General features: G+C 54.6%; 1 protein-coding gene across 1 annotated transcript in view; it reads left to right on the top strand.

Annotated features, from left to right (window-relative positions):
- Cse1 (chromosome segregation 1) overlaps positions 1 to 22837 on the top strand; it is a 43180-nt gene that overhangs the window by 7678 nt on the left and 12665 nt on the right. The window contains exons 9-20 of the mRNA XM_037212831.1: positions 90 to 219; positions 1282 to 1445; positions 1756 to 1935; positions 2453 to 2661; positions 3319 to 3422; positions 4024 to 4180; positions 4718 to 4832; positions 5201 to 5377; positions 7154 to 7251; positions 7842 to 8009; positions 8361 to 8507; positions 9000 to 9163. Coding sequence (XP_037068726.1) covers positions 90 to 219; positions 1282 to 1445; positions 1756 to 1935; positions 2453 to 2661; positions 3319 to 3422; positions 4024 to 4180; positions 4718 to 4832; positions 5201 to 5377; positions 7154 to 7251; positions 7842 to 8009; positions 8361 to 8507; positions 9000 to 9163 — 1813 coding nt within the window. The remainder of the gene's footprint in view (positions 1 to 89; positions 220 to 1281; positions 1446 to 1755; positions 1936 to 2452; positions 2662 to 3318; positions 3423 to 4023; positions 4181 to 4717; positions 4833 to 5200; positions 5378 to 7153; positions 7252 to 7841; positions 8010 to 8360; positions 8508 to 8999; positions 9164 to 22837) is intronic.

Genomic DNA, 22837 nt, shown 5'->3' with positions numbered 1-22837 from the left:
AGCTCTCGGCTACCCGCAGTCGCTGTCACCTTTAGCACCGGCGTCTGCTTTTCGTTCCGTCGACCCAGCCCGACTCTATTCGCTTCCAGCTGGTTAGCAACGCCATCCAGTTCCTGTCGTCGGTGGTGGAGCGGCCGCACTACAAGCAGCTGTTCGAGGCTGAGGGCGCGCTCGCCTCCATCTGCGAGAAGATCATCGTGCCGAACATGGAGTTTAGAGGTGGGCGGTGGCGGTGGACGGCACGCGCCGTCACCGGAGGATCGGGGTGGTACAATGTAGGACAGGTGCTGCCCTGGAGGGCTGACCATTCAGTAAATGCATCGTCGCGTCTCTAAGCCAGCAAACGTCTCCCAACGCACGTAGTTACACATTGTTCGGACAAGGTTCTTGCCTTTCGGTGGTGATCGCTCATCTTTGTACCGAAGACAAACGATCCCAGTCCATTCCGGAGTCAAAAATGGGGCTCAGCCCCGAGCAAGTCGGCCCGGCCGCACGCCGCGCCGGTGTTTATCAGCGGGCGGGGGACCGGCGGCCGCCTGTTTTCGGGCGCGGTGCGGCTTCCCGCCCCACTGAGGTCGGTAACCCGAGAGACTCGCGGTCGGCTCGCGGCACGGCGCCGCGCAATGCGACGCCGCGCCGTCGCACAATAGCCGCGCGCGGTATTATACAATGGGGTTGGCGGGCCGCTGACTGTGGCAGATGGGGTGGAGTCGTTGACGGGGCAGGCCAGCGGGGTGGGGTCGTTAACGGGGCACACCGGCGGGCGCTGGTCATTAACGGGACGCACCGGCGGGGCCGACGACGACTCGACTGCCGGGTCTCAATGCTGATCACGTGCTGGAGCAGTCCTCCCGAGGAGGTCTTGTTTTGACCGGACCTGGCGTCCGTGCGGTTTGTCGCCCGGTGCTGCTTTCGTGATGTGTCGTTATCAGTGGCCGAGTGGTCGGCGACCGCTGCATTGGAGCGGGATATTTTGTTAGCCTCATCTTGCACCTGGTGCTGAGCTCCTGACATACTGGCCACCAAACGTCCCTCCCAGACCGACAGCGTCCTTTCAGCACAGTCCTCTAATGCCCTCCTGTGACACCTGCGTATGCGCCCTCATGTGTGTGCTCCGAGACCTTCCCCAACATACTACCCTGGCACGTTCTCCAGACAGGCTGAAAGGCTGATGCTGTCTGGTTCCTGCCGCTGCCCACACCCTCAGCTGCCCCGTCCTTGCCACTGCCCCATCCATGCCGCTGCCCGGCCCCCTGGCGCTGACCGGCTGGCGCGCCGCAGTGTCGGACGAGGAGCTGTTCGAGGACAACCCGCAGGAGTACATCCGGCGAGATGTGGAGGGCTCGGACGTGGACACGCGCCGCCGCGCCGCCTGCGACCTCGTCAAGTCGCTGTCGCGGCTCTTCGAGCAGCGCATCACGCAGGAGTTCTCACAATACGTGCAGGTGAGCGCCGCCCGGCCGTTCGTCGCCGCTGAGGGGAGGGAAGGGGCTCGGTCCACATGTCTGCAACTGTATGATGCATGACATCTGCTCGCGGTGGAAAATTGGGAGATCTTGGGCTGGTGGGGATCAGCAGGCGTGATAGTGGCATGCATATAAATTATTGCATGACTCATATGATGGTTTGGCCGTCATCTTGGCGATTCACGTCGATCGTGTTGGAAGAGCGGATGCGTGGAGTCTCGAACCCACGGCCCCCCGCCAAAAGTCGGCCGAGCCGCGGCCAAGTTACGACACCAGCATTGGCCGCCAGGTGATGCTGGCCAAGTCGGCCGAGAACCGGACGGCCAACTGGAAGCACAAGGACGCGGCCATCTACCTAGTCACCTCGCTGGCGGCCAAGGGCTCCACGCAGAAGCACGGCGTCACGCAGACCAGCGCGCTCGTCAACCTGGACGAGTTCTACCAGACGCACATCCTGCCGGAGCTGCAGGTGACTGGCCGCCCGCCGCCGGCGCCATGTGGTGTGATGTGACGCGCTCGCGCCCCGCGGCGGGCTCGACTGGGATCAGGGGTCCCGGCTGGCTCGGCTGGGTTTAACAGCCGGTCTTAAGTTGAGGCAAGCTTGTCCTTTAGCGGGTGGTGCTCCGATAGAAGGGTTTGGTGTTTGAGCGGCGGTTTGAGAGCTGGGTGTCGCTTCGGGAAATCTTTTGGTGCTGCCGTTGAAAACGCTGTGAAAAGCTACGCTACGCGACTCCAGCATCTGCGTGCACTCTGCGCATCACCGTCTCTATCTTGGACGAGCCGCTTGTCCGCTCCATCTGCACCCCGTTTGTATCCGCGTCAGCATCGGCCCCCTGTCAGTGGCCGCCCCCCGTCAGTGTGTGCTCCCCCCCGTCAGTGTCCGCCCCCCGTCTGTGTCCGCCCCCCCCCCCCGTCAGTGTCCGCCCCCCCCCCCGTCAGTGTCCCCCCCCCCCCACGTCAGTGTCCGCTCCCGTTACCGCCCGCAGGACCGGCAGCTGGCACAGTCGGCCGTGCTGAAGGCGGACGCCGTCAAGTACGTGATGGCGTTCCGCGGCCAGCTGGCGCCGGAGCTGGTGCGCGGCGCGCTGCCCCACCTGGCGGCGCTGCTGCGCGCGCCGGCCGCCGTCGTACACAGCTACGCGGCCATGGCGCTCGAGCGGGTGCTGACGGTGCGCAGTGCCGACAAGACGCCCCTGTGAGTAGCCTGACCCGGTGGAGGGATGGACATTTCACTGCTATGTATGGGAGAGTTCGTGTCAGATCGGTCCCGACGTCTTGGCATCGCGCATCTAAATGGATGACTAATGAAATGAAGACAGGGGGGGGTTTTAAAAGTGGCACGTGGATGCTGAGGGACAGCGATCGGCTGAGCTCAGCTGTGCTGCACACTAAGGACAACCTCCGATAAACATTAACGTATCATTCACTTCACTAAAATCGTGGCAAATAAATCATGTGCCGTATTAACTCCTTAAATTGAATTCAGAACAATATCCACGTTATTCACATTGACTTTTCGGTGTAGCCTAAGTATTTGCACATGGCTCAGAGCAGCCTGGGGTTTGGTAGTCATTTGTCGTCTCGAAATGCGGAGAAGCATTGTGCCTCCTTTTGAATGCGTGGCAAGTGCCGCCGCGTATTCGCCGACCCCGTGTGTTTGGCATTTGAGTATGTGAATTCTTGGCCGTCGCGGTCCGTACCTGTCAGTGTGTCTATGATGGGCCAGTTAGAAACACATCTCACTGTGAAACAGTGCATACACGCGCTATGTTTGTCCGCGTGTACACTACATTGCGCACCCACGTCCCATTTCCCCGTCATTGTGCCTGCGTGACCCCGGTCTTTCGAACAGGGTGCAGAGCCAGCACGTGGCGCCGCTGGCCGGCGAGCTGTTCGCCAATCTGGTGTCCATCTTCAGTCTGCCGGCGTCGCAGGAGAACGAGTATGCCATGAAAGGTACGCCAGCCTCGCGCAGGACTCGACCCTCTCCACTGTCCGACAGCGGTCGCGTTGGGGTACCGCCGGACCACAGTCGTCCCGAGGCCGGGCGGGTTTGGAGAGACAGGACTCCCGTTCAAAGGTGTCGTTGGAGCGGGGTTTTATTGGTCCCATCACGTCATAAGTCGTGCTGCTTGCTTGTGTGCGCTCCCGCCGGGCGGCACGTGGTCTGGCGCGGTGGCGTTCTGCGCCTGACCTGGAGCGGCTCTCCCCAGTCTCCCCAGTCTCCGTCTCCCCAGCACATAAACCTTTACTGACTACGCTGCTCTCCAGCCTGGCAATAAGCTACTTCAAAAGCGCTGCGTGTGATCTGCCTTGGCGGAATCTGTGTCCATTTCTGGGCCGTCGTATGCCGATGATGCCGTTCCAAACGGATTGCGCCGCCCGAACGCCGTCCGCTGAAGGCTCGGTCCGTCGGACTAAAAACTACGAGCTTGTGGAGGGGGGGGGGGGGGGGGGGGGGGGGAGGGGACTACTGGCCAAAAACCCGAGGCCGCTACGGCGGCTGTACGCTGATGACCGGCCATGCGTCGCTGACAGCCGTCGGTGTGCGTTTCAGCCGTGATGCGCACGTGTTCGGCGCTGCAGGAGGCAGCCGTGCCGCACCTGGGAACCCTGCTGCCCACGCTGACCGGCATCCTGACGCAGGTCTCCAAGAACCCCAGCAAGCCGCACTTCAACCACTACTTGTTCGAGACGCTTGCCCTCTCCATACGGTACGGCTCAGCCCTGATGAGCCGCGCCGGTTGAGAGTGTGCGGTGCGTGTCGCTTCTTAAGAGTACGCGACACGCTAACTGGGACAGAGCGATATCGACTACAGTTGACATCGTAGCTCTCAGGGCTGCTGCTTCAGCCAGAAGTCATATCCCTCTCCCCACATAGAAGTCGGCGTCGTTACTAACAAATAGTTTGCGCTCTGACTGATGACGGCACGAGTATGGCTCTTGTGAAGCGTAAGTAACCTGTATCGTCACAGTTTATAGTTCCTGCGTGACATTTAGCTGTGCCATGGCCTGCACGGTAAGCGCCGTATGTCTCCGTTTTTCATCCTGGGATCCTTTTGATACAGTGGGCGGTGCCCAGTGAAGCTATCCGTTTTGAATGTACTGTACCTGCTACGAGGCTCCGATTGCTCTCCTCTCTATCGCGCGCGGGGCTGACCGACGCTGGCTGCCAGCGCGTGCCACACCTGGCACCGCGGCGGCGGCGGGGCGGCAGCGATGCTAACGACCGCCTCTCCGTCTGCCGACAGGGTGGTGTGCAAGGCACAGCCGTCGGCCGTGGCCACCTTCGAGAGCGTGCTGTTCCCCACCTTCCAGACGATCCTGCAGCAGGACGTGCAAGAGTTCGTGCCGTACGTGTTCCAGGTACGGCCTCAGGGCGATGAATGCGCTCAACTGCTGCGGCCGCCGATCTGGCAGCCGGCCGAACGCCGCAGCCCCGCCCTCTGGCAACGGCTGCGTTACGGGCTGCTTCAGTCTTTTCCAGCTGTGAGGCACAGCGCGGTTGTTTTCTGTCCCCGTTGTTTGGGACGGTACGTCCTCTGGCTTAACGCCGCCGCGCTGACCGCTCTGTGGGATGCTGAAGCCGCGCCGCGCCCTCCGCCGCAATTCGTCGGCTCCTGCCTTTGGCGATAGGCTGCCACGCGTCCCCTGACGTCACGCATCTGTGATGAAGCGACAGACGTCATCCCGTGGTCGTGGCACCTCACCTGCTGCTGTCCCTCCTGCCGCAGCTGCTGTCGGTGATGCTGGAGCTGCAGACGAGCGTGCCGGAGCCGTACCAGGCGCTGCTGCCGCACATTCTGGCGCCCGTGCTCTGGGAGAAGACGGGCAACGTGCCGCCGCTGGTGCGCTTCATCACCGGCTGCGTGCGCCGGGACCCACAGGCCCTGCTGCGCGTCGACAAACTGGTGAGAAGCCGAGGGACAAACTGGTGCAGGAGAGGAGAGATAAGCTGCTTGGAAGCGACGAGACAAACTGGTGAGGAGCCGAGGGACAGGCTGGTAGAGAGGAGTAGAGACAAGCTGCTGCGAAGCGGTGGGACAGGCTGTGGTGGAGAGGCGGGGCATGCTGGTGCAGGGGAGGACAGACAGGCTGCCGCGAAGTGGTGGGACAGGCTGGTGAGGAGCCGAGGGCCAGTCTGGTGCAGGGGAGGCAAGACAGGCTGCTACGAAATGATGGAACGGGCTGTTGTAGAGAGGCGGGGCAGGCTGGTGCAGGGGAGGAGAGACAGGCTGCTGCGAAGCGATGGGACAGGCTGGTGGGGGGGGGGGGGGGGGGGGGAGGAGGAGGAGGAGGAGGAGGAGGAGGAGGAACAGGCTGGTGTGGAGAGAAGGGACAGGTTGGTGCGCGATGGAGGGATAGACTTATGTGAAAGCTGTGCTCCTAGTCACTTGTGAACAAGGCTGGACGAATATATTGCACCTAAAGTCAGGACACTCGAAGACAGAAAACGCTTAGAATCGCTGTAGAACCTTAGAATCCGTTAAACATATACCAAAATATGGAACCATCCGAGCTTCCACATCTCAGCACATGGCGCACGGTATTGGGTTGGGGGCTAAGTGTGATGCTATCTGCGCGAAGCGGGCGGATAAGGCGGAGGGTTACGGTTACCCGCTCTGATTGTGGGGTTATAAAATGGCCTGCCCCGAACATCAGACACCACAAATATTAGGCGAACCTCACGGAACATCCCGAATGCGCAGATTTGCACATCTTGGCGTCCAATGCGTGTACCGTTATGGGCTGCCGAAGCACGGACGGCTATGTCTAAAGGGTTCTATGACCCGCATCCTTTATGACGATGGAAAGAGACTTGCCGTGATTATGGAAAGAAGCTTGCCGTAACGACAAAAAGAAACTTGCTGTGACGATAGGAAGAAACTTGCCGGGACGATAGAAAGAAACTTGTCATCAGGTATGGATCAAGTCGAATCGAGCACTATTGCTGAACGTCCATTTCGTCACCGACGTTGCCCAGACCGGGCTACAAGACATTCGTGTTTTAAGCCATTTCATTTTTCTTGGATGTTTCGTATTTCTTGGGTGCGAGTATCTCACGTGCTTGTTCAGCCATGGATAAGATTACGAATGCGTTACGGTCGTGATACGTTGAGGGGTCGTGTTCGGCGTGCGGTCTGTGTGTGCTCTCTGCTTACGTCTGGTGTGTACTACCGTCCTCGTTCCGTGCGTGGGGCTGTGCTCTGGTGCTGCCCCGTGCTCCCCGTCTCGCGTCAGCCTGCACTGCCGTTCCCGGTCCCGGTTCCCGCGCCGGCCGGTTGTGCTGCGTTACTCCCTGCGGTACTCCTCACCCCTCAGCCCTCATCCCGCTGTTTTAGGCGGGAACTGTACTGCTATCCCCTCTCCCCGTGCAGAGCTGTATTCCGCCGCTCGCCGTGCTCCCTGTCTGACGTCGTGTCTGTGTTCCGCCGCTCGCCGTGCTCCCTGTCTGACGTCGTGTCTGTGTTCCGCCGCTCGCCGTGCTCCCTGCCTTACGTCGGGTCTGTGTTCCGCGGCTCGCCGTGCTCCCTGTCTGACGTCGGGTCTGTGTTCCGCCGCTCGCCGCGCCCCCTGTCTTACGTCGGGTCTGTATTCCGCTACTCGCCGTGCTCCCTGTCTGACGTCGGGTCTGTGTTCCGCCGCTCGCCGTGCTCCCTGTCTTACGTCGGGTCTGTCTTCCGCAGCCGGCCCTGCTCGGCGTGTTCCAAAAGCTGATAGCCAGCAGAGTGAACGACCATCACGGCTTTGCTATTGTCAGCGCGCTGTTCGAAGCGCTGCCAGAGTAAGTATGATTCTGCTGAGGCCGCTGTCCCGCTGTCAGTTTTGCTGCCAGCCTCTGTCCAGGTCAGCACCGCGCTGCCTGGCATCCCAGGTGTGAGCGCGAATCCGTTTTTGCCATGATTGACGGGAAATTCACTTTTGATTTTATCCACCGTTCAAGTCGGTATATTTTGTTTTTATTCGTCATCCAAGCGCGTGCTGCTGTTTTTCGCGACAGACCGCAGTGACCAAGTTCACTTTTTGCATTCCTCTCACTTGACTCAGTCCTCCCATCCCCACGCTTTCGGTCTACCTGCCGCAGTCACAAGCCGTGTGGCCTGGAGGAGCGCGCACTGCGACAGCGCCAGGCCACCAGCTGACCGATGACCCCATTTGTGAGGTCACCGCATCGAGCGCCGAATTGGTCAGCGACTGCCGCATAGGCGCGCTCACTGCCGGCGCCTCCTCTCACGCGATGGTTGCCGCCATGGCGCCACTACAATATCGCGCCATGTGCCGGATTTGAACCCGGGTGTATGGACCCGAGAATCGGTGCGCTACCAATGCGCCATCAGTAGCGTGTCATCATCATCACTGACTGCGTGCCGGCAGGTCCAGCATGGAGCCCTACACGCGGCAGGTGTTCTTCCTGCTCTTCCAGCGGCTGAGTAGCAGCAAGACGGTCAAGTTCGTCAAGAGCCTGTTGGTGTTCATCTTCCTGTTCGCGCACCTTCGGGGTGGCCAGAAACTGGTGGAGACCATTGACGCCGTACAAGCCAAGTGGGTGACGTGTGGGGAGAAAGATGCACGATTAGCGTGGAATGTGGGTCTGGTGGGGGTGAGGTGGGGGATGACTCCTTGGGGAGGGCGAGGTAGACCGCACTCCTAGGATGTACCGAGGCTATCTGTCGAACAGATGACCTGCTGGCGCTCCGTGCCAACCGCATTTTATCACAGCTCGGTCCACAGTGTTTAAGGCTCTCCGAGTGTAGCGATGTCCTGCGCCGTCTCCGTTGTGCTGTGCCGTCGCCTGTCGTTTGTCTGCCTGTGCCGGCGGCCGCCCGCCTTCGGCACCGCCGGTCACCGGTCGCCGGCGGCCCGTCGGTCTGCACCCGCCCGCCTGCGCCGCAGGATGTTCGGCATGGTTGTGGAGCGGCTGATCGTGCTGGAGGCGCAGAAGATCTCGGGCTCGCAGGACAAGCTGGTGTGCACGGCCGGCATGGTCAACCTGCTGTGCGACACGCCGGCTCTGCTCGACGGACCGTACACCCAGTACTGGTACGGGCTGGCTCTGAGCGGGCCCCGGGGCACGGAGGACGGCTACCGACCCGGGCCGAGTCGGCGCCCGGTCCGGCGCAGGGGCCGGAACCCGACAAACTTCTGGGGGACTGTTTGAGGGCCCAGGCCGTCATGGGGCCGGGACCCGATAGACTGCTTGAGGGCCGAGTCAGGGCCCGGACCGCCACAGGGGCCAGGACCCAACGGGCTGTTGGATGACCGTGTGAGAGTCCGGACCACCATGGGGGCCGGGACCGGAAAGACTGCTGGGGACCATGTGAGGACCAAGGCCCACACGGGGCCGGGACCCGACAGACAGCTACGAATCGTTACTGCTAGGCTTCTGGAGAGGCCGGTGTTAGCACCCGATTTGTATGAGGCGTAACTCATCATTTTTCCATGTGTGTAATTGAATTTCGTATGCATGATCTATTAAGCGAAACAGCCGGTGCTTGTAGAATGCCAGTTCAGCTTTGGTGCCTGGGCCGGCAGGGGTCCAATCCTGCAGGCGCTGATTGGCCTGTTCGAGCTGCCCGAGGCCGAGGACGACGGCGTGGAGGACGCCCACTTCCGGGACGTGGAGGAGTCGCAGGGCTACCAGGCGGCCTTCTCGCAGCTGCTGTTCGCGCCCGTCCCGCCGCACGACCCGCTCAAAGGTAGGCGGCGCCGCGCCCGCGCGCGGGCCCTGTCCCTGCTGCTCCGGCGCCCCGGCCGTCCGCCGCGCCGGTCCCGTGAGCGGTGCGGCCGGGACGCTGCTTGGCTGCGCGGAGCTGGTGGAAGCTGACGCTACGCCATCCACTCGACCCGCCGCAGTTGGAACAGTGTTTGGTGGGCCATCGGTCAGCCGCAATCAAGGCTGGTGAACGAAAGACCTCGCGTGGTTTAAACCGTGGTGGTTCTGACCAGCTTCGTCAACCAGTGCACATTTTTGTAGTCGCCGGGTTTGGCCAGTGGGCTATTTCGGCCAGTCCGCATGGAGAAGTCGCTCGTTTCCACTGGATCAAGAGAACTATTCACAGTGGAGCGAAATCGATGGCTAAGTTGCTTAAACAGTTGGACTCAGCAGACCTGTTGGGCATGGCAAAATAAAGAGCAGCTCGGCGGCTGGGTTCACCGCCTGCATGTTTCCGTCACCGTGTCAAGTTTAGCCCACCGTTGGGCTTACCACCGTCCTCGGAATGTTGCACCGAAGCTAAAAGCAGTTAAACAATTGGTTAAAGAACCACCGTCCGTAATGGACGGCAAATGTAGCTTTGTAACACGACCGTAACGGGTGAGTGTTATGCCTTCGGATGACGTGCAAGTTCTTATGGAAAGTAAATGTCGTCCATGGAAGCTAAAATTAAAATGTTCAAAAATGAGCTGTACCTAATGGAGAGTACGATGAGATCAGGCCCACAGCGTTGTGGCACCGTATTTATGTGCAAGACGCACGTGCGCGGCTTTCTCCGTCGTCTTCCGCGGCACCTCTGGGCTGAGTTGCCGGTGATTTGTGGGACCCTGGCCCTCAACTGCTCGTCCGGTCGTGCTTGCCAGTCTTCCGCATACATTGGGTCATTGATCAGATCCAGCATGTTCGGAGCTGGAGAGTGTAGCGCTGGTTCCTCTTGTCTCGGTAAAACTGCACGCGGACCTCTTGAAGCAATGGCAGCGTCCCCTGTGCATTATGTGTCTTGTGTGATCTGGCCGGAAGATGTGCTGGTTATCACATGAGTGAATTCTCAGACAACGTGAGAGAATCTCTTGCGCGCGATTCTGACGGCATGTTGGCCCGTCCACATTCTTCCTGGTTTGCATGATCACGGGCTGGGTAATCGTCCACGTGATCATCAACACGATCATCCACGTGGGCTGATAACGGGTCGCACCTTCAGCTTGTTTGGGCACTTGCTTTCTTCCTTGAGTCTGATTAGGGAGGGTATTTCCGCCAGCGAGTGTATAAAACTCCGGAAATTCCGGCATTCAGTCGCCAGAACAGGTGAAGTGGGACTCGTCCATCGCGATGTCTTTGGCCTGCCTGCTTGACATCGGCCCTCTGGACAAGCGACGGATGCGTGTCTTCCAACGCCTGCTCTGATTTCGAGAAACTTCGCGCGCCTTTGCTAGCTTTCTTTGCTGTTACGTTCCCCCTATAGTATTTCTTGACATGACCGTGATGGGCGAAAATACTTTGCTGGCAAGCGATGCAATATGCTTCAGTCTTCTTCACCAGCCGTCACCCCGCGTCCTTGCGTCATGTTCACCGGCTTTCCACCGTCTCCGGTATGCCGAGCATGCCCTCTGGTCTCCAAACGCTTCAAGACATTGTTAGCGATCATTCGGGTCAATGTAATATCGTTGAGGTAACGGACAATAGAAGCTTTGGAAACGCCAGAGTTGCCTTGCGCAGCTTTTGTGGCAATGTCACGAACCACTTGTGCGTTAAAGGACGCCATTTTCTTAGGATCAAGAGGACAGAGAAACAGGAGGCACTCGCGACTTACACCACTTGTATTTATTCGCCGTGACTCATAACAGACACCGTTACTCCACAATGCATACAGGCTTCACAAGTCAAAATTTTCGAACATAGTACCCACCCGCTACACAATACCATCCAGTCCGAAACGTGTTCGGCGTATGACGGATGATCACTTAAAATCTGGGCGAAGGTGAAATTGGCGTAAACTCATGCAGAATGGGGAGAAAGGCACAATTTGAACATTATTTCGGAACTGGTGCCATGCATTACCGCGTGTTTTCAGTGAACAGTAGATCGAAGGTGCTGTCGGTTAGCTTAGTGCACGTGCGCAGGGAGGTGCTGGATCAGTTTGTGCGGCTCTTGCGGGTCCTTGGATCTGATAACCTGTCGGGTGCGTGTGATCAGCTGATGCTCCGATGAAGCCACTCCACCTCCTTCCCTCAACTGTGGGCTCATGGTACCCCACGTACACCTCAGCTGACGCACTTGCGACGCAGAGCAGAGGAGTAGTCAGCCGCCCTGAAGCACGGCATGACCAGCTCCGTGAGGGGCACAGGCAGTGCACCCACTGTTGGACCGTTGCCAGGTCGGACCATACCGCACAATCTTTCTGGAGATGTTTCGCATAAAAGGCGACCAGTTTTTCTCCTTGATGCACTTTTCTCGGTTGAGCTCACCGCTGACGGCAACTATGCTTGTGCGGAAAGCTGGATCTGTGATCATCAAATCATCAGGCCTGATGATTTTCCACAACATTACGTTTCCCGGAAAAAAAATCATTTTCTGTGGCTTGAACTTTACATAACTGGAATCGCCACTAGGACCAGCATAAAAGCCAGCATTACGTCATTTCCACAACAGGTTGAGTATGGCTTGTCGCCCATGATGGCATTTGTCACGCTTGTGACAGACAACAGACCATTTAGAGACGGCGAGTCTAAGCTCTCTAACATCTTTTTGATCCCTAGTTTCTGGACCTTCTGTCGCTTTATATCTCCGGTCCACCCTTCAGAAGTATGTCGTGGATGAGTGACTGACCGCATCCAGTTTGTCCTGTACGAAGCCGCAGGGGAAACGTCGCTTTGACGTTTGCGGCTTTTGCTACTATCTTCTTCCCACATTCAGTCATTTTACACGGGTTTTTGCCCCTTCCACTGTGTCGTGTATCGTGTTCCGCATCAGCAGGCTGCACGACCGGATATATCGTGTTTTTTCAACCTAAATGGCCCAAAAGTGGTTTCTCGCAATTTCTTGGTCTATCGTCATGTGTTTGCATAAGTTCAGCGATCAACTCGTAAACGCCCTGTTCAGTAAGCGTCGCCATCTGGCTCCCTGACCTCCCATATATTTATAGGATCTTCTTTTGCTTTATTTCGCACGTAGTAGATTCTATGCACTGCAGACTGATAGCAAAATCGATGTTCTATCGCAAAATATTTGGTCGCTATGAAACCTCCAAACACAGGCTGCCAACCCGAAGGGCTTTTACGCCAAGTGCCGTGTTTGCAGCTTCGCGGCAATGAATGCGGATCATTGGCAAGTTATGGATATAAAATCGTTGTAAATTGACACACGCCAATAAACGAGTTCTTTTTGAGGGATGAATGGCCCCTTCATGATCAGTTAAGGTGATGACCTCTGGTGCACTTTGCACTTACGTAAGCTGTGAATCTTATGTACTTGCCAAATATGCCTCCGAGGACGATGCCGTGCCCATCGTGAAGTAGAGTTAAGCTGTCCGCCAAGGAAAGCTATACTTGTATGCCCTTAAGTCCAGATCGGGGATCGTATGTGAAACGTCACTGATTGATCTGGCTGTTTATGTCCAATACTGTGTAGGAAATCAAGGCAGGAATGCCGTTCAGGGGCACATAACAGGGCATAAACTGGCATTGATAGGCGCCTGGACGCAAAAGTGTACCGACATAACCGCGACGACCATGTTATTGCTCGTGATCTCTGAGAGATACGTGTTTCCAATCTTCACAGAATTGGTAGAATAGTTAACAAGTGATTTGCTAACCATTTCAGTATTATTCATTGAGCACTTGTGTGCTATTGATGGAGAACTTCAAAGGAGCTCTTAGGCTTTCCGCGTGGGGATGGTTTACCCGTTCACCATTGGCGAAGCCAATACCCGCTCGTCTGGATGCTTTGTTAACTCAACATCGAATGAAGACATCGGATGAAGACATCGACACCAAACTTCTTGACGCCCCCACATGATTCTTCGCGTTTTTTTTTTGTCAAAGAAAGATTAAATTTGTTTCTGATGTGCAGACAAATATTGTCAAGCGACCTCACTCACAGAATTTGCATCACCAAAGCACGAAATCTTAAAAAGTCGCCAACAATGAAGTTTTGTGGAAATGTGCATCAAATCGTGCCATCATGCGATAAGAAGTTGCGTGATTTCGAATTCTGCTATATCGGATTTGTGGAATTTTAATTTTACGAAAAGTGCATAAAATGCCTCGTTTCCTCAGCCAGGCGCGCGGCGCAGACGGCTCCACGGAGTGACGTAAAAGTTGTGCATACAACAGACTCACCTTCGTGACGATCCGCGACGTAAATTTGCTCCCGTCAGATACCAGTGTCGGTCATAGTGTATGTCAGAGGAATACGTTTTGGCGCATAGTTGGGAGACGCTTCGTATACTTAGGAGAAGCAAGCTGTGCAAAAACAAACCGACAAAGCCAACCACAGAGCTAGCTCGAGTAGGGGCGACTACAATACCCCCAAACGCAGCGGGCCGCCAAATGACGCAAACATTGAAGGTGTAGAAAAAATCCGGACACGCTGTGCGCCATTGAAATACGAATCAGTGTTGTGGATGGAGGCAGTGCTACACCAACGCCAACGGCGCAGCTTTTCGTGCAGCGAAACAAACTGAAGCCACAGCTCGACGAGTACTATTCGATATCGTTCTGAGGTTAACACGAGCTGACCCCTGTCTGACGGAGTCCGGATGCTGGACGCCTGCTGAGGTAGGGTGCCTGGTTGAAGACATCGTCGGACTGGAGCGGAAGGGGGAGCGATGGTGATTGGCTAGTGATAGCGGCGGCGTCGAGCAGTGGTGGTAGCATGTGTTGAAGCAGAACGCAAGCGACTGGTTCCATCAGGAGCTACTGCCGACCGCCCACCAGTCAGCAGCTGACCAGGTCACAACTGCAGTTGACCTTGGACCAAGCGGATACAGCGGCCCGGCGACGCCGAGCCGTGCCTGCGATGTGCCGCCCCGGGGAGCCGCCACCGCCAGGTGGCGCACCGCGCCGCGGCCGGGACGCCGGCCAACGTTCCGGCCGCATCGGCCACCGCGCGCAGTCGAACAGAACGTGTCAGACAAGAGGCTGAAGCCTGCAAGCTGTTCGTCATAGACAACGCCATTGCTGAAACCATCATCAGAACAAACAGCGGGTTGAAATAGGAGCGTCAGCGGCTAGAAGTCACCCGCAGCAACAGTGTGGAAAAGGTGGCAGACAAGCCACCTGACGTATCACACATTGTCGAGCATTTCCTAGCGCAATGTGCTATGGGGATTTTACGGCCGGCTGGCTCGCTCGGAACTGTTGTGCCCACAACGGAGCCAGTTGTTGCAATGACAGCGCGGTGGCAGGAGATTTGCGACACTGCTGCAGTTCTTGACGTTCGGCGACTGAGAAAATGTCTGATGCAAAATGTTATGCAAAATGTCCCTGATGCAAAAGTCAATCTTGATCTTTACTCTCACCTCAAATTCTGAAAGCAAACTTGAGCGACTTGACTAATTGTTAGAAACCTTTTGATTGGCTCATCTCAATCGATTGGTGCATGACTCGTTCGAATCGTACGACCAGCTACGTAGGAAGACAGGGGAGGCAGAGTCTGCCCCGCGCCGTTGAGGGCGTTCGGCTGCTGACCCCAATGGCACGCCGGCTAATAGGTGTTGCGATCCGGCCCGGTCGGCGCGCTCGAAATGACGTGCCCCGTTGTAAGTAACACCTCAGCTAACGACCCGTCAGTTACTGGAAGTGGTGACGGGTCGTTGGCTGACGGGGGAGTGATGCTGATTCATAACCTACTTCCGCAGAAGACCCGTATGCAAGCCATCGCTGCCTTCTGATAGCGTGGCGTGTCAATCTGTAAAAGGCGCCCAAGCTGTGGCCTAGAACTGAACACAGTAGTACGTCATTGGTCTGAGCACGTAATGATGTCACTCTGATCACATGATGATGATCACATGATATGATGGTGTCGCTTTGATCACATGTTGATGATCACGTGATTTAATGGTGCCATTCTGATCACATGATGATGATCACATGATGTAAGGATGTCACACTGATCACATGATGATGATCACATGATGTAATGATGTCACTATTTCACCGTCCTGGGTCATCTCGTCTGGGGCGCCCACCCTCAGCTTAAGTCCTTACTGCCGGCACACAGTCCTTGACCCCGCACAGACAAACCGTGCGATTGCGCTTCTGAACTGGAACTGGTTAGAAGACCGTGTCACTATGAACACGTGCTCGTCTTCGGCCGCGGGATTGCCGCTGGGATTGGGATTTTGATTGGGATGCTCCTAATGGGATTGCCCCTGGCGATTATCAGTTGTGGATGGTACAGCAACTGCGGCGCGCACAGCAGCTGGCAACGTGAGGCAGTGACGCCTGTCGTGTTTTCTTGTTCCGCTTTTTTTTTTTACTGAATCCGGAGAATAAGAAGCCCAAGGTCAAGCATCGTGTTATAAGATGTTATCAGAAGTGGCAGCGTGTTATCCTGCACAATTTCGACGTCGGTTTCGATGTCGGTTCGACGACGTCGGGCCTCGGCAGGTTGGCGCGCCCGGCGTCAGCGCGCGACGCGCGGCCGAGTGGGCCGCGCCGCTCGCGCAGGCGGGCCGGCCTCGCCAGAGGTGGCTGGTGCGCGGTCTCTACGGGCACGCCTCCGCTTGTGAAGGTGCGCCTCGAAGCGGCAGATGTGTCCGCCCCCGGGGAGCGGCCTGTCACCGCACCCCGCGGCGCCCGACAGCTCCTCTGATGGTCTGGCCGGTGGTGGGTGGGTGTGGGTTGGTTAGTGTTTTCAGCGTGTTTCTGGATCGTAGCAGAGCTCGGCAAGAGCGATGCCATAGTCTTGACATGGGGCTGCTATCTCCTTCGTTTGGGTGTATTTTGTTGTACTCCCCCCCCCCCCTACGCTGTTTTGAGCACAGGTTAAAAACGACCGCTCGCAACAACACCGAATGGTCAGTGCCTGTTCATCTATGACTTTGGCATCCTTTGTGCAATTTCGAGGCTTTAATCGTCCGAGATCAGTGACCCGGGACAGGTCAAAGAGATCGAGCTCTAAAAAAGTTTGGCCACAGATAACGTTTTTGTCGGGCATTGGCTGCGGCTCAAGATTGCTATAATGATGTAACATAATGCCTACAGTTTGCATGCTTCATATTTTTTGAAAAAGACGATGTCAGTGACCTGAAGTCTGGTCAGTGTTTGCTACTTTTCGTACATATGGCTCTTTTGCACCTATTTTTGTACACTTTTGATGTTGAGAAATAAGGAAAAGAGTACTAGCTGACATGCACAACCATCATATGACCTCAGAACACCTTTGCCCTGGCCCAGGTCGTGACCTACCTATAGAGGTGTCACTGGCAAAACACGTGCTGAGATCGAAATAGGCGGTTTTATCCGGCAATTTTGGACTAAAAATTCGAATGCTCTACTGAAAACATGGGATATCATTTTAATGCTAATTAGATCACACTAGGCCACGTGAGTTCATGCAAGGTCATATGGGGTCATTCTTAGTCAGTGACTTATGTTGTCGGTAGCGGAGAGGCTGGTGAGTGCGACGCGTGTAACCACCTCCTTATCGTGTTTGTGAAGCTGATGACCTGGAATGTTATGTCCCTACGTGCCTGTTCTCAGTTTGTTACAAATACATTACAGCTACCTGAATACATGTAGATGTACAACACGCTATTTCTAGCCGCGGAAACGTATTGTATTTGTCACATAGGCCCGGTTAGCACTTCAAATTTTCCGTTGGATGGCTTATGAATTTGGCCTAAGTTGACTCCAGATAGAGTCAAAGACAGCCTAAAATGATATTGTTGTGCCTGGAATGCTGTTGTCCCACAGTTGCACGTATTCAAGTTAACTTATTCAGATGCACGTTGTGGAAAAGTATCAGTATTGCAGGGCACTGGTAGATCAATTTTGAACGCTGACATGATGTGACCTGACCTGATGAGGGAATAGAAATGGTTGGAATAGACTCACCACAGTCAACGCTTATTTCTGTGCCCTCAATATCCGTCTTTTCTTGTTTACATACGTCTTAACTGCATCAATGAAAGACCGTGTTTTTCCTTTCGTGACCTCCGGTAACCTCACATGTGATATAATGTCCCAAATTTAGTTTGCATTTTTGTATAATCTAACGGTACCTCCACAACGGTATCATTGTTCTTCTCATACGGCGTCTAGAAGTTCGAGATCTCGGTGGGAATTCATCCTGTCCCCCAGTCGGGAGCGATGGCGGGCTAGGCATTGGACCCTTGAGATCTCAATATTAAGATATATCAAGGTACATTATATCATATATACAAGGTATAATATCAAGGTACATGAAATTTATGTGCCATAAATTAGGCAATTTCATTGACTGCAGCTATGCAAAGTTTGGCGCAGCTACGCCCACGCAGTTCGAATGTTATTTTTGGAAAAAACCTTGTGAGGAGACAAATTGCCCCCCCCCACCCCCCCACCCCCACCCGAGCACGCGTTAAAAAGATAACGCCCTTTTGGTCCCCGACTTTCTAGCGAAGTTGCACTTCTGTCCATGCAAAGAGCTTACTTTGAACAGGTGAGTTATACCTGTCGCACCAATCCACAGCCCACAGTCGTATGCCACAAATGTAAGAAATGGGGAAAGCTCCGCCGTGTTGGGAGTTTCGGCGTTGAAACGCCGAGTATTCACCCACGCGCACTAGACACCCCTCTCCGTCCGGCCGTCGTCTCGTACGCTCAGACCACGCCTCGCCAGAGGGCGGCCAAATGAACCGCCACGCGGAAGTTCCGGGCATTGTCGCCGTAGTGCTGGGGTTTTCGCACTCTGCCAGAGAGTTCAACGCTGAGGAGAACTCGGCCCGGATTTCACGCTGGCAAGAGTCGGCCTGCGAGACACTCAGCAAACAAACGCATACGGTCACAGCGCATACTAAGCTGAAAACATGCGACGCGTGCACATATTGCCCCGATGTTTGTCGCCTGGAAAGCTATCTGGAGGGGAAGTTCACGAACACAAGTAGTGAGTTTCGAGCACAAGAAGTGGGCCGATAAACACAAGTAGGAGGAAATGTCAGCGAGGGGGGGGGGGGAATGAGCGCTGAAAGAGAGATGTGAGATGGCAAGTTTAGCTTTGTGTAAAGGGGTTTTGAAATAGAATGGCCATCTTGAGGATCATTCGGTGCGGTTCACAGCCCCGCCCTTCTTAAGATCTCAACCCCCTAATTTTTTAGGCACACGCCTGCCAAGATGTGCAGGCTTTTTCTGGGAGACTATTTCAAGGTCCCTCAGGCACTCTTGACGTCATATTGTCATTCAGATCCTGTCATTGCATTAGGCCTGCGGCGGTCAAGGCCAAGACAAACATTATCGAGCCGTTCGTATTTGGCGTTCATAAAGAGAGCAATTGTGTGGGCTAGAAGAGTCATTTTCACTTGAGAGTATACCAATAGTTATAAGTAAGTAGATTCTATCACATCTGATGTTTGCTTCAGTATTTTCAAATGCGGAGCATTCCGTTTATTTAACATGCACCGACTGTCCTGTTACGTTTTTGCCGATAACAAGCTGCGGTCGTGGCTGATTAAGTGGATTGGGAGGAATGGAGGCCACCCGAGGCTGGGGGAGGTCATCGTTCAGGAAGGCATCATGGGCTCTACGGTATTTTACATTTCATTTCAAAACTATGTAGTTTTGCCCGCAGATTATGTGCTTTTTGGCCACAGAAGCCCATTTCTTCTTATCACAACGATCAGTGCGAGGAAGAACGAGGCGACGACCGGCCGGTCACCGTACGGATAGCGTGCGCTCTGACGTCACTTACGCAAACAAGGACTGTGGACCGATGATGGGACTTTATTCAGAGGCTGTATGCAAAATACACGTCTTGCAAAAGGTGCTAAGAATTGTTCGTAGATTGACCTCGTGTCTAGATACGCCGAAGTTTTTAGATGTCGCTATATAAGAGCGACATTGGGTTGGCGTCAAAGTTCAGAGAATCGGAATAATTTGCTTAAACCGGGATGAAGGAGCCGTGGGTAGTCAAGTCAAGCTTTGAAATATTTATACGGGGCGTGGATTTACAGATAGCACCTCCGTGACAGAAGTGGAAACAGTCAGTTCGATGTGCTAGATCGCGTTAAGTGCGCATAGAGACAGAGCCATTGATTAATGTAGCTGAATTAATGGCTTAGGAGTGGAGATGTGCTTTAAAAAGGGGGATGATAAAGGAACATGCAACAGAGACATTTTCATCAGTGTAACTTGGAAATATGAGCGACATACACATCCTCCTGGAATGGGACCTGCATGACCTGCAGTCGATGAGCCCAAAAACTCCAAGTCATCACCATCACATCCCCCTTCAGTGCCATTTTACACCAAAAGACAGGACCCTTGTGACGTACGTACAAGTCAGTTCGTCAAGGGCTGCATGTTGGGCCTGGAAGGCTCTGGGTGCTGGGGGCGTGTTTTGCATCACTTGGATCTTAGTTTTGCCTTGAGTTGTGGTTTTGGTATCACTCGGTTATCCGTTCCTCCAAATGCCACGACTTATCATGTATTATCATCGTGGGGCTTCGGCGACTTCCACGTCTGAGCTGTTTACATCGCAATTGGCGTACTGGCGTATTTAGCTGGGGTCCATTCTCGTAACTCTGTCACAGTAATCGTGGGGTACTAATGACCAACCAGCTGTTATGCACCGACTACGCTGTTCCGTTTCAGGGAATAATGAGCTGCAACTCATGTTAAATGAAGAGGATGGTTGGGTGCTAGATAGGAGGGTCGCCCAGGTCGGGGGAGCGTACCATGCCATTTAGGGCTCAGTTCTAATTTAATCTCAAAGCAATGCAAGTTTACCACCAAAGTCCATCCCATAACTGGTACCTTCCGTAACTTGTCCGTCCCGATATCTCAGCTGGTCACAGCACCTGTTGCCAGATTCATCCTCACGTGACAGGGTGGGTTCGAGTCCCTCGCGTTGAATAATGGCCTCTGACTGGGATGGCTTGCGATCGGTGGCGGCGGCTGCCTTAAAGGTCAGGTGACGCCAGAGAGCGGGACGGACTGTGCCGAGCGCTGCAGCACGTTGAGCACGTTGTAATGAGGATTGGGACCCCTGGCTGATGAGAAGCCGCCGCTTTATGACGTTTGGCGAGCTAGGACGATGCTTCGATCTTGACCAGGAACGCATCACTGGCGCCGAGTGTTGTGGCGCTGCGTCCACGCAATGCGTGTCACGGCTCAAAACTTCTAAGTCATGATTGAAAATGTGCGGATGTTTGCTGCTGTTTTTAATCGTAGTCGTGTCGTAGAGGGGTCAATTGCTCGTCATTGCGGTAGCCGTCAAGTTGGAGTTCTATTTCTGCAGACCCGATTCATTTAAGCGGCAGCAAGGGAGCCCTAATGTCGCGCTTGTGGCGAGGACGGCCTCGCCCGATGGTTGGCTGTGCGCGTTACGCTGCCATTGATGCATTGTGTTGAGGTTCCAACACTGGTTTGTGCTGGTGAAATACTACTGTGCTGTATGTAGTCAAAGCAGTGCACGTACGTTAAAATACCAACATCATGAAAATGGCGTATGCATTTATGATATAAATATCAGATGAGTTCAAACCGCCCGCCCACGACCACCCGTGGAAAGTCTAGGGACCGGGCCGTATACCGGCTGGGTGTGTGTCCGCCCGTCACGACAGTCGATGTGGGTGTTGTTAACACGGAGTCACGGACAAAAACTGCACGCATCCCGAAATTCCGTGGAAGTTGTGACCGCAAATCAGTTCATGTGTATTGACACATGCTCAGGGGGAGGGGTTGAGTTGATTCCCAAAAGTTTTTTGTCCAAAATGATTTCCGAACGGCGCGGAGTAGGCGCGCCAAACGTTGCATTGCTGTAGAGAATTGAATAATCTTTTGATGTAAAAAATAGGTGCACCTTGTTTGGTCGATGGCCAAGGCAGGCTGGCAGGGCAAAGTCAGGCTATGACTGTCAGCAGAGGGCATTTAGAATTGCAAACAATGCCATTGATCTAGAGTGAAGTATGAAGGTCAGGATGAGGTCAAAATTGACCTGCTCTTTCACTGAAGAGCTTGGTGTTTTGGGTAGTTTGGGGGCTCATTTCGAATATGTTAATTCCAGTCGCCGCAGCAGACATGTTTTATGAACTTTTGAGGGTCATAGCAGGTCAACATTTTGTTTTAAAAACATTTCGTAGCGGAATCCCTGGCGCGCCTTTAAAGCCCACCCGAGCGGAGAATATGCAGCCGGCCACTCCAGCGCGTATTAATATATATATATATATATATATATATATATATGTATATATATATATATGTATATATATATATATATATATATATATATGTATATATATATATATACATTCATGCAAAAATGTAGTATATACTTTTTATTATTGATGATAATTTATCGTACATATTTATTAAGTTCAAGAGACGCGCACCTGGTTCAATATATGAAAGCTGACCGCTGCGGATTGATTTTTGTTTTACTTTGCGTGACTGTTTTATATGCTTTTTCACACGTGTCCCACTGAACGGGTCAGCAATGATCAGAACCGTGCCGCTTTGGGAAGTCGAACTGTTAGTAATGATCGGGTTTTTGGGGCGCTCTGACCATTGAGGGTATTTTGCGCCCAGCGCGCTTGGCCATGGCGAACTCGCGTGCCTTTCTACCCGCCTTTTCGCCTGTTGACGGCAATGTCTACATCCTGTCGGAGTTGGAAGCCGGCAAAGTTTCTAATTAGTCCCGGCCCAACTCCGCCCGACCGGCCATTCGGTCTATACAGTATGCATCACGTACGCGCGGGGCTGTCGATAGTCGTTGAGCCGGCGAAAGCTGTGTGCCTGCCGGTCTGAAAGCCTCGGCTGTGCTCTCCGGACACGGCCGGCCTTGTCGGAGGCCTCTGGACGGACGCTGTGAGCCGGATAGTCCGCTGTCGCCCGGGGCCGGCAGCCCGGTCACGCGTAGGCCAGCACGCCAGGCCAACAAACACGTGATTGGACTTGCGAGCTTTGCAAAAGGAAAGTGTGGAACTCAAGGTTTGTCGGCAGGCTGGAAGTTGGATTTTTGGCGCTATAAACTGACCACTGCGTTCACCACATTGCTGGCATCTTATCAACGTAACCATGTCCCAGTTGCCCCTGGAGCTCTTTCGCTTGCTCCGCCCACGGGTATGCAAATTCAGGGAAGGGCTGTTTTCGTCCGCACAGAAGCTACGACGTGCTTTCACTTCCATGGAGCAGCATCGGTCACCCCATTACGACGAATTTACCAACGACGATCCAGGATCACTGCTGGACAATATCGCGCCCTCCACAGATCAGATTACCCCAGATACTGTGGCCGTGAATCAGCTATCGTAAAGTCGGCGGATTTCACAAGGTTGGTGGGTCGTTCGCGGTGCGCCAATTCCAGCTGTCCATGGCCCCATGGTCGATCACCATGCGACCCGATCCCCATCCAGGTGTGATGGTTGTTCGTTCGACTGTCGTCGGTCATATGTTCCGCGGCGATTGAGAGCTCCGGCGTTCGATTGTTGAAAGGTCAAACAGATAGTGTGTTCAGCCCT

The sequence above is a fragment of the Pollicipes pollicipes genome, unplaced genomic scaffold (genome assembly GCF_011947565.3).
Source record: "Pollicipes pollicipes isolate AB1234 unplaced genomic scaffold, Ppol_2.1 Scaffold_3087;HRSCAF=3621_pilon_pilon_pilon, whole genome shotgun sequence".
NCBI classification, from domain to species: domain Eukaryota; kingdom Metazoa; phylum Arthropoda; class Thecostraca; order Pollicipedomorpha; family Pollicipedidae; genus Pollicipes; species Pollicipes pollicipes.
The sequence above is the reverse complement of the archived record's forward strand: the minus strand, read 5'-3'. Positions and strand labels throughout refer to the sequence as shown.